The 11,780-nt window shown below is 41.0% G+C and overlaps 1 protein-coding gene across 3 annotated transcripts; it reads left to right on the top strand.

The window, feature by feature from the left end:
* Positions 1 to 1,214: 1,214 nt before the first annotated feature.
* On the top strand, positions 1,215 to 9,989 carry ift27 (intraflagellar transport 27 homolog (Chlamydomonas)). 3 transcript variants are annotated; one of them, XM_084380592.1, is made up of 7 exons: positions 1,215 to 1,399; positions 1,864 to 1,943; positions 7,978 to 8,037; positions 8,346 to 8,405; positions 8,618 to 8,735; positions 9,462 to 9,571; positions 9,699 to 9,989. In XM_084380592.1, exons 1-7 carry the CDS (start codon positions 1,366 to 1,368, stop codon positions 9,801 to 9,803), a joined length of 567 nt encoding a protein of 188 aa, XP_084236718.1. In that variant the 5' UTR covers positions 1,215 to 1,365; the 3' UTR covers positions 9,804 to 9,989. The 3 variants fall into 3 exon arrangements, with proteins under 3 accessions (XP_084236718.1, XP_084236719.1, XP_084236720.1); XM_084380593.1 differs by having other exon boundaries at positions 9,661 to 9,989; XM_084380594.1 differs by having other exon boundaries at positions 8,346 to 8,434.
* The last annotated feature ends 1,791 nt before the right edge of the window (positions 9,990 to 11,780 follow it).

Raw genomic sequence — 11,780 nt, 5'->3', positions numbered from 1 at the left:
TAAAGGGGCTTTTTGCTTTTTTCTCCCCAGCAAACCTGAGGTGTGGGCCCAGCCGAGGGAACAGTTGATTCAATCAGGATATTATATTTAATAAAGATGTGCCAGGGTGCTAATGCAACATTAAACATGTGTTGATATTAACTTTGGACACATATTTATATTCAAAAAACGACTGTAACGCGATTATTTTAAGTTTTAAAGCGATGCAAGAACAACTGAACGCAACAAAACTGAAAGTCCATGTCAACAACGTGATTTAAGATGCTGAGGCAAAAAAGAAGCGCGCCCTCTGGTGGTCGTGCTGGGCTTTGCATGTAAACGTCAACCCATAGTTGCATGGATTTCTTCTTACTCCCAGTTCAACAAACAAACTGAAGTTCAAAGCAGCTATTTTTACTCCCAGTAGTGTTGATAGATGGTACACAGGTTGTTGAGGAAGCTTGCCTGACAAACATTATTTTTTTCCATTCTTTACTGAACAAATAAAGTCATTTATACATAAAATAAAGTCATTAATACTTAAAAGGACAAGTTAAGAACAGGGCCAGGGGGATATCTTAAATAAATACATTAAACAAGCAGCACAGGTAAAAGGTTTTTGCAGTTTATAATTTTTTAAAGGGGCACAATGTAGTTTTTTTAAAAGAAGAATTTTAATGTTTACAATATTAATGAGGTAATAATACATCCTCAATTTTTTTTTTTTTCCATAAGTGAATAATCAAGCTTTTTTTCAGAGGAAAATAAGGTCCGCAGAACATTGTTTATATGTGGCGGACCCTGCCAACCTTTGTAGCTTCACACAAAGTAAAACAGTATGAAATTGTGTTGTCCTTTAAGATCAGTTTGTTTATTCAGTTTAATCTGTCATGAAAACCAAGAGAGTTTGTTTATTTAGTTTGTTTAGGCATAAAAAAAAAAACAGTCAATGAAGATCTTTCTCTTCTGTTTCAAATGTATTCCCCAAACTACATAGTGCGCCTTTAAATCAGATGTTTTCAATGTACTGCTTTCCTTTTCCAGTGGCTAAATTTGACTTTGTATACATCCCTCCAGGATGTGCCTGTGCAGGGGACACGCCTGACAGACATCCTCAGGGGGAAAATACCCCCGTGCGATGCACATTTTACGTCGTCAAAACCAACCAATGACAGCTCAGCTACGCGCTGTACGTGCTCGCCGGCTAAACCAATGAAACACCTCTGTGGCTGGTTGCTAAGAGACGCGATGTGTCCATGTTGCCGAGGTTCAAGGAAGAAGATATCACGATGCATGTTAGACAGATAAAACAGAAAATAAAGTATTTTAAGCGTCATTAATGAAACAAAACAGTTAACGTAGAGTGTCCGGAAGCTACCAGCTGTAATGGTGAAGTTGAGGGCGAGGTGTCTGCTTATCGGTAAGGTTTTATACGTTCAGTCCATCTTTATGCTACATGGGGTTAACGGTACGAGGGCTAAAGCTAACAAGTCGACTACTAAACCTTTCGGCGCTAAAGCATTATAGATAAATACAATGGTATTACACCTAAAACTGTGTTTGTTTACGTATCGTAAGGGTTCATAAAAGCAAGTGTGCAAAGAACAACAATTTGCGGGCTTGTTGTCTTCAGTACAGCTAATGTTAGCTGACCTCAGATGTCTGCGTCACAGACAAAATCATTAATTGGACGCTAAATAAGTGCTGGTGAATGTGGCTGTATTCGTATATTCTACCTGATAACTTTGTAATACCAACTTGCAAACTCTGCCTGACAAATAAAGGAAGGTGAATGATAAGCCCAAGCACTCAGAACAGCTGACAAATCACAACAATCACACTTTATAACACTCTGTCTGTCTTTCTATGTGTGTGTTTCTGTAGGAGATGCTGCTGTGGGGAAAAGTGCACTTTCCCATATTTTCCACAGTGACGGTAGTCTCTTCCAGAAGAACTACAGCATGGTGAGAGCATTACCACGAAAGAAATAAAGGGCTGATGCTGCTACACGTCCCACAGCAAGGGCATGCAATACCAAATCTACTGCAGTGTGTGTGGGGAACGCTCCTCATAATAATAAGGATGTACTCTATTGTATTCGTATCACACAGTCATAACAGAGGAATTGAGTTGTAAAACAACTATTTGAGGGATTTAGGGATTTGGCTCCGCTCTGAGTCAGGGACTAGCCACAGGCTTATATTTTTACATTCAGGTAGGGTAAGAAGACGAAGCAGCTCATGAAGTTTTAGTCTAGCTCATTGTTAGTCCAAAATAGACAACAATATGTTGGGGATAAACTGATTTATGTGCTATGAAGTAGTGCAATATTTATTAAATATACAGTTGTTTAGTCCTGCCTGGTGTTACAGCAGTTAAGTCTGCTGCTTTAGTTGTACACGTTTACCTCATCTTTAGTTAGTCATACCTTGCTCCATTGTAGATACAGACAGTTCAGTTAAGTAGCAATAAAGTATTTAGTGTACTGTAGTTTTGCATTATTAATCATGTATAGCCACATATTTCAAATTTACAAAATCAATCAATACTTTTAGAATCAGGCAATAATTGAAATGTTTACTTTTACTTAGTAACCCTGATCTCAGTGTGATGAAAAAGGCAGATTAAAACCATCACTTCTATTAATAAGTAGGCAGGTTTTGTTACTTGCTGATTTAGTGGAAAGAATGATGATTTTGAACCGTCTCAAGTCCAAGAAACACGTAATATCAGGGGAACAGATTTTGACACTGGAGCTCTCTCCTCCTGTTTTACCTCGGTTTCTATCATTCTCCTTCTTCACCTTATATTCAAGTTGTTCCACTGTCACCTGGGGATAGCGACCAGGTAAAACAATGTCTTTTCCTGTTTTGGTTACTCAGTGGCAGATGTGCTTCCTTTGTGCCATCATTGCCTGTCATTTTTCTGGGAAAAGTCCAGCCCGGTGGCAGACCAAATAGCATAGTGAAAGCCAGGTTTATAAGGAACCCATCGATATGTGGATAATTTTTCTACAGCCATTACACTGTGCAATCAGTATCTACTTTAGAAGCAAAAAAAGTGTATTTTACCAGTTTAATATTTGGTCATTTTGCCTGAAGTCATAAGATTTTGGCAAGACATATTTGTGTATCAGTTGCCATTCGTCAAGACTAACTCTGGTCAGTGATAACCATGATCCTGTTACATATGTAGTTTCTTTAGTGGAACTGCTTGCCAGCTTTTCAAGGACCTGCAGAGGTCTCTTAAATCTTCTACAGGAATCACTGAAGTGCTAAACAGCATAATGTAACAATTAATGCTGATGCAGAGAAGGCTAATCTGCATTATTTATGCTAATCTGCATGAGGGAGGGAACTCTGTCATTAACCTGACTCAGTGATAAATGGGGTCATGGCTGCTCACTGATTCTCTCTGTCAAAGTTTCAAGGGCTGCTGACTAAATGACACAAGTGACTGCAGGTGCAGTGCATGCATTTGTGAACATAAATATGTGCACTCGCGCAACCTCTACACATTCATCCGTGAGCTTACTATTAAGCTCTGTTGCTGGTTAGTGTAAAGAACAGGTCGGTGGGTAAAATACTGGACAAGAGCCGTGTGTGTGTGTTTGTTCAGCTCCTGCTGTATCAGCAGTATTGGGGGTTTTTGAGGTGACAGGAACGTCGATAATTAATACAGCAGGATTCTGGAACGCCACCAGAACAGGTACTTAACAAGCCTGCACACACACTGTACAACAGTGTTGAGTTGCTCCATACTGCATAGACCTATACCCACTCATTTGTGATGCTGTGCATGTCTGTTCATGTTCGGCTAGTAGAGTATTAAAAGTGCAGAAACGCGCTGCAATAGTGCTGCATTTTTAATTTGCACTGGCTTAGTATGCTTTATGTGACTCCATGCAAGCCTGAACACATCTGTGCTACTGCAGAAAATGAAAATATACAAACCAAAAAAATAAATGCAGGACGTTCAGATGCAATTCTGTAAAAAAGAAATAAAAAAAAACATGCAATATCTAATGAGAAGGGATGTCGTATTGAAAGTAAGAGGAGATGCATGCAGGTTAGCATGTGTACCTGTAGGCCCAGGGCCCTTTGTCCACCAGACTCTACTTTATTAGCTGGATGCACTGAAACAAATGCTCATGGGAAAGTGCTGGTCACGCTCTCTGCTGTTGCTATGCAACTGTTAAAACACCTATCTGAAGCCAGCCACTTGCTTGATATTAGTCGAAATATTTTTAACTTTTAACTCCTATCTGCTCACTTGGCGCCAAGTGCTTCATGTAGGACAACTTACACCGTCCAAACCTTTGGAGCTGTTTACTTTAATGTATTTACATATATACACATGCACTTACATTTTAATTGAACCTTTAAAATGTTTCAGAAATAACTACTGGTTGGATTTACATTGACGTAGGACTACCTCAGATTCAGAGGTTCCACTCCCAACAACAATCCATGGCAATGTTTCACTGTCAACATCGTCATATGCCAATTTGGATGATTATACGCCCAACCCCACCACTGACCTTCCCACACGTACCACAATTTGCCAAGGATTTCCACTAAAGATAAAGAAATGTCAAAAATCTAATTGGACAGTCTGACATGAAATCTACTGGGCATTTAGACTGATTTAGACTTAATTCTGCTGTTACACTTCAGGCAGTGAGGCTCTGATAGGCCTCTAAAAAGAACAAAATTGTCTGTACCATTTTGTACACCACTATAGACACATCACTTAACACTCATGACCTAGAGATGCATTATCAATATCAATTGTAAGCAGTAGTACATGTATCAAGTTGGATTCTCTCTGTCAGATTTCGCTGCAGATGGGAGCAGGGAACAGCGTGTCCTTCACATTGTGACTAATGTGAAAAAGAAAGCAGCCCCTACGAAGAGTTATTCCTTGTGCAGACACCTAAGTCATCCCTCATGTTCCTCAACTTTTGATTTTGAAGGGTAGCGAAGGCTGTCGGCCATTCTGCTCACGTCCTCCTTTGAAAATGTCAGACGGCCCGTTAGCAATATTCCAAGCTTATTTGTTACTAATAGGCCCTCATTGACATTCCAGCGAGAGGCTTCCTATGCATCACACCAGCTCATTAGACCGCTCCGAAGCAGGACCGCCGCATTGCTTCTGTGTGTGTGTGTGGATCCTGGTTTATGAACCGTTTTTGTGTATGAATCAGGTAAATGTTGGTCTGTGGTGTGTGTGTGTGTGTGTGTGTGTGTGTGTCACGGAGGCAGTGAGTGTGAAAAGTATGTGTGTGTGTGTTTTCAGCGTTTTACTCTCTGGCATTTGACACGCTCGGTTAAGTGTGAGCTCAGGAGATCAGATCAATTTTAGAGTTTGGTGCTGATGTGAAGAAACCTCGACTTGCCTCCTCAAGGTCACCACTGATCTCGTACCAGAGGATGCATGGTGGCGAAAGGCAGCCTGCAACCATCCAGTCCACTTAGGACTTCATTAGATCTCAAAGCTTGTGAAGAACGTGCATCTGTGATAAGAGCATATTTATCATATCCTCCTTGCCCTCTACTGCCTGCAGTCCGTCTCCTTTTTTATATCTACCTCCTCTATTTGCCCTGTATTCATGTTTAAAAATCTTAACTTCTTATGACTCCAACCTCTGCACCAAAGCTCAAACAAGTACTTTTTTCTTTTTCTGGTCATTATTGTCTTCCAAAAGATACATAACCAGCCACAACTGTTAATATTGTTTTGAATGTTTAGTCATAATTTGTTGAACTTATTCTTTGATCACATACGATTGTGTCTTTCAACTCAATGTTCAAACGTTACTATGTTTGGTCAGTCATGACAGCTCTCATGAGGGTCGTTCGTGGCTGCAGCAAACAGCTGTTTTTCATTGAAAAAGCTCGCTGTACTCTACCTGTCCTGCACCAAATGGTAGACAGTCAAAGTGAGTAACTAGCTGGTGAACATAGAGCCAGATATATGGTGATGGTTGGTGGAGAGTGAATATTAATACATACATTCATCCAATGGACACAAACACCACTCTCAGTGAATGCTAATATCGGTCCGTCTCTGCTAGTAGGCAGTTTTGCCTCGGGCTTCCTGATATGGATTTTTTTTTACTAATAACTTATAATTACCTGCTTCTAATGGCCAATATGATAAGATAACCGATAACTTTGCATTTTATAGTGTAAAAAGAAGTTCCTGACCTTTAGTTCGTACACCCCTGAGGGTGAGAAAGGCTAAGACTTACTGAGCAAAGATGATTGATTTAATATAACTCTAATAAGATTTGCTGTGTTAAACCTCTTGACCCTAACCCTTCTCTCTCCTCTCTGGACCCTTGTGGAACATGTTGTCTTCCTCTGACACACAAAACAAACTGGCAATGACATGTTTGGCTCTATCCAGGTGCACCTGAGTATTGTTAATGCATCACTAATTTGGCTTGACCTGAAAGCAGCTTCTCTTCCAAACCTTCTCTCCTGTGCCTCCATTACTCTGAATCTTAATATCGTTCATGTCTCAATAAAGAAAAATGCCTTTGAGGGGGGACTCCACTCATTTCGTCAGATAACTGGAATTGCCGGTGTGGATTTCCCTTCTGTAATGTTGACTGGTGAAACAGTGCAGACCAGCTGAGGAAGAGTAATGGGTTTCGCTCCGCTCAAAAAGTCTAATGAGAAAAAATATCTGATTTTCAGTACAGATAGCGTGAAAACAGCATTCTGCATTCTGCACAGCAGATTGCAAACCAATTTTAAAGGCGCATACTGCCCCTAACTGTATCGAGTGTGTAGATGCTGCGCTTGTTAAGTCAATGAAAGCAATTTGCCTTGGTATTGTTGGCTCTATTTATCGACGATAAGTTCATCATCAGGCGATATACAGTTTACATTTTCCAGTATTGGGCCAATAATGTATTGGTATTTTATTTACAGCTTGTTTCCACTGCTGTGAGATGGCCAAAAGATCGATTAAAGCAGACGTAAAAGAAACTGTTTGATGGAAAAACCTCGTATTTTATTATTATTATATTATTTTGGTATCTGTACTGAAAGCCAGATATCGTGTAATACAAAATTTCCGCAGATACTCATCCCTATATTTTGAAAAGACACTGCTGCAGGAAGTCTTCTTCTTCTATCCTCATTAGATCTACTTCATTGTCACCCTCCTCCAGATGCATTTATGTATTTATTTCTAAAAATTGTCGATTACTCTTCCTCAATCGTTGTATTCAAAAGTATAAAGTGGAAATGACGTCTATGCAATGACAAGTCCCAGTCAAACTGCCAGCCTGGGTAACAACCCTCTATAAATGTATACTTCCACCTCTCAGATTTTCATTAACAATTAAAGACTCTCACTATGTCTTAATTGTTGCCACAGCTGGGCCCAAGCGGGGCTCGTATCAATCTTAGACTTAAACAGGCCTGGTAGTCGCCTCCCTAAAGGCATTTTTTCTTTATTGAGACATGAAGAATAATAAGATCCAGAGTAATGGAGACACAGGAGAGAAGGTTTGGAAGAGTAGCTGCTTTCAAGCCAAGCCAAGCTGCTAATTAGTGATGCTTATGTTTAGACATTAACAATAAATCAAACCAGACAGTTTGTTGTGCTACTGTGTACGGTGTCAACTCTGTGACAGCCAAAATGTCTCTCTTCCTCTTCTCTTCTCTTCTCTTCTCTTCTCTTCTCTTCTCTTCTCTTCTCTTCTCTTCTCTTCTCTTCTATAAAACGTATGTTGACAGGAAGGAACAGCTACAATCTGATTCGATTAAGAAAATTTAAGAAGCAAACATATGAGAAAATGTAGCCATAAACACACTGACCACAGTAAGGTATTTTGTATTTAAAATGCTGTTTTATACAGTCACATTGTTTATTCAAATAAAAGACGGAGACGTGGCCCGCGGGCTTCTTGAAGGTCTTTTAAGCTTTACATTACTAATACAGCATTATAATTCACATCTTGGTTGTGTTTGTTATTGGCAGACAAGCGGTGTGGAGCTGCTAATGAAATGTGTGAACATCCCAGAGACCAACGACAGCGTGGTGAGTCCAGCCATTGTTCATACTGTGTCCGCCACACTGCTTCTAACTTTTTTTATAATAAAAGTCGCTAAATCACTGAAGGCGGGTGGTGAGAACTGGAATCCATTACTGCCTGTGGAAGACGTTTTCCGGGACATTTAATACTGTTAGTTTCTCATCTGTATTCAGTAAGCAATAGGGCAGCATAGTGGGAAGAACGTTAATGGCATTGCCAAAGACAATAGGACGTTTAAAACCGTGTAATTTGACTAAATCTCCATGTATAACACCTCTTCCCTTTCCCTTCTCTTCTCGCCTTTCCCCTCCAGGAGCTCTACATCATAGACTCTGCAGGGAAGCAGACATTAGTGGAAGCCTGCGAAAAAATGGTGAGACTGCTCGCATTTGCATGAAACTAGCGAGTGTCACCATCCAGGGCTCCACATCCTTTCATACAGTACAAACACAGGGGGGGCTACTGAACTATTATGTATTTTGTCACAGGAGAAAAAAAGAAGTTAGCTGATTTGATACTAACTCGTCCCCTTCTTCTCATTCCCTGCGTGTGACACCTACACAACCTTCGCTTTCCCTTCCACAGTGGGGTGAGCTGTCGTTGGTGTGCCTGGTTTTTGACCTGACCAGCGAGCAGTCTTTTGCCAACTGCAGCCACTGGATGGAGAGAGTTCGTGCTCACTGCCAGGGTCGCCACCTTCCAGGTAAGTCCTCCAAAGGTCAGAGAAACTGAAGTTGCTCTCAATTCACTTCCCCCTGACTCTACATTTCTGTCAATTGTGTTTTTCTATTCAATTTGCTGTGGATATTTTCTCATGACCCCTGACCTTCCTTCTTTTACCACAATTTCTCCAGAATTGGCCCAGATTGTCCACTATTCATTATGTGAAAGATGTTCAAGGAGAGTGAGAGTAATATCTGGTAGAGTTGTGGAATAGCTGTGAACCAGAGCCTGCAAGATACTAGATCTTTGAGGCTGATATTGATATTAGTATAAAGAATAGAAAGACAGCAATAAACATATACATATAAATAATACAAATACAAATATTCAATTTTAAAACATTAATAATGATAATTAATTTAACATTAATAATTCAATATACTATCCCTTAAATTTGGTTGTTAAAGTAAAAAATTGTGCCCAAGGCTTCGACTGAGCTCGACATTTTACAGATAAAAATATGAAAATGGAGATATTCTTGCTAAAGTGTCAGTCTTCTGAAAGCCTCCCTTCAAGTAATGTTTGGAAAAAAAATAATACATCACCATATTTTCTCATATAGTCTCAGAGAGCCTCAGTGAAAACACATTTTCCTTTTTTTGACACTGATAACAGAATAAAATGACCATCAGCTATGTAGGTTGAACACCTTCCAGCTGGAGATAATGTTAATTAATGCTGTAATGTTTGTTTTTGTTTGTCTCAGGTGTACTGGTGGGCAACAAGTCGGACCTGTCTGCTAGAAGGGAGGTCCAGGCCTCCTTCGCCCAGGAATGGGCCCAGAGCCAGGGGTTGGAGTACCACGAGACATCAGCTGTAAGTGTATTTCAGTATGGACATTTTATTGCGCTCATGTTTGGGTTTAAGTGCACTAAATGGGATGTGTTGTATTTATGCATGAGCAGAGAACACCATCACTCATCACCGTGTGCTCATGTTGCAGAAGGAGATGGAGAACTGCGATGCGCCGCTCCTCGCTTTAGCCCGGACCTTCCACTCGCTGTACCAAGAGCGCCGCGAGACCATCCAGAACCTGAGTCCCGGCTAGACACACACACACCTCCACTTTTCACTCACAGGATAATAGACACAGGATATCCATTCAGAGACTTTAATACGCTTTATACACGACACGCTTGAGAATGTGAGGCGATTCAAAGGAAGCCTATTTTCTTTTGTACCGTTGAATGGCTTGTTGATATTCGGATGAATAAAAGTTGTTTTTCTATGATAATCAGCGGTGAGGTGTGTTGTCTCTTATCTCCTCGTTCTCTGCACAGATGGAGGGGTTTACTTTCACGGTGATGGTCTGGGTCATTACCAAAATCACAATGAGACACTGGCTCATTGTTGAGGAAAGAGCAGAGTCTGTACCTCTTTTGCTCTCTGCAGAGATGTCTGTTCCTGATTTTAGGCGGGACAAAGGTTCAAGCTCTCCCATATTTATTGCCTCCCACCCTCCCCTTTTTTATGTTTGCTTGTAATCTCAAAGTCACCGTGTTCTTGGCCTCATCTGCCTCTCCTCTGCCTTATTTCCTCATCTCGCTCTGTCCTCTTCCCTCTGTCTCACTTTCCCTCAGTTTTGTAGCTGTTTTTGAAACTCGCCCTTCCTTCTTGCTCTCTCTTCCCCAATCCTATCCTTTCCCCTCTCTCTCTCTCGCTCTCTCTCTCTTGTTGTGTTAACTCCCCAGCTGCAGCCCCTCTCACATCATTTCAGGCGTGTCCCCGGTGCGGCGCTAACAACCAGTAATCACCGTTCTAATTAGCGGTCTTCCATTCAAACCAGGTCAAAGCCGCGTCCTTGTTCTCTCCCTGTCTCTCAGACCAGCTGCCACCATTCAAACGAGGGCGCGCTGGTTCAGGCCAGACACAATGGTTTTTATCTCATTACGCGCTACATTGAAAGTGACTGCAGCATGTAATAATCATGAGACGGTCTCTGTCCTCGTTAGGAAACGCTGTCACTGAATTTGATTTTTAATTAGCATTTCTCTCAGCTCTCCGTGCCAGATGTATTTTGGCATTTGCTGAGAAATATCGGCCTTTTTTTAAAAGACCACAATACTCTTTAATAATAAGTCATTTTTTATTCCCCCTGAAAAATGAGGTTCTTACAGAATCCGTATTTAACATCATGTAATTGTTGTTGCAGCGCAATGTTTTTGTACTCCTTGAGTGGGTGATCATAATTATAGCAATTAGGATCTTTCTTCTTCTCTTTCTTTCTGTCCTCATTGTTTTTGCGTCTGTAATGTCTATTTGTGTGTGTGAGGCTGTCGGCATATGTTCTCTGGTGCGTCTGCTTGTTCTTTTTTTCCGAGGCTGATGGGTACAAAATCCAAATAATTGCAATACTGTCCATCACATTAGGGTGCTTTGTGTACAGCGTGTAGATTATACACCTTCTACTTTATTTTTTGCCCACCAATGTGCATATGAACGTGAGTAATATGTGTGTGCAGAGTTTCCAGGAGTTCTTACTTATGGCACACAAAGACGGTGTAACACAAGCTCTTGACCGTCCTGAAAAAAAAACACTCTAACCACTTCGACAGTATCCTAAAGTCTGACTTCTATTCATTTAAAATGGAGCATCCTGTCTTGGGAATATAATTTAATAACATCTCAGGATCGACTGTGGGCTGGCACTTATTGCTTTGGGACAGACTTCTTCATTTCCACTGATATTGAGATGGTCGGTCAACAATCGCAGAAATGTTTTAGTGTCTTTATACACTTCTCGTGTGCTCAGTCATCTCTCCCTGCTTAAACGCAGTCATTCACTCTCAATCATTAGTATTCAGAGCAGGTTTGTTCCCTTGGCGCAGACCTGTAGCACAGCAGGAACAACTGCTGTTGTTCATCTTTTAGCCACAAGAGAGGGCAACAGTGGTCACAGCCACTCCCATTCAAAGCTGAGAGGGCTGCAGTAGGTGACAGAGGTCAGCCTTGTGATGTTTCTGACTGCGGGATGAAGAGGAGCTGATCTGGGTGTCCACTGAGTGTGTGTCAGGGTAACACCAAT

Source organism: Pagrus pagrus (assembly GCF_965226575.1).
Source record: "Pagrus pagrus genome assembly, chromosome: 2".
Taxonomy (NCBI): domain Eukaryota; kingdom Metazoa; phylum Chordata; class Actinopteri; order Spariformes; family Sparidae; genus Pagrus; species Pagrus pagrus.
The sequence above is the reverse complement of the archived record's forward strand: the minus strand, read 5'-3'. Positions and strand labels throughout refer to the sequence as shown.

Excerpts from the sequence above, each read along its gene's own strand:
- ift27 (XM_084380592.1), top strand. The coding sequence starts at position 1,366 with ATGGTGAAGTTGAGGGCGAGGTGTCTGCTTATCG. Across the intron at positions 1,944-7,977 it reads TCCAGAAGAACTACAGCATG|ACAAGCGGTGTGGAGCTGCT; the intron begins GTGAGAGCATTA and ends TGTTATTGGCAG. Across the intron at positions 8,406-8,617 it reads TGGAAGCCTGCGAAAAAATG|TGGGGTGAGCTGTCGTTGGT; the intron begins GTGAGACTGCTC and ends TCCCTTCCACAG.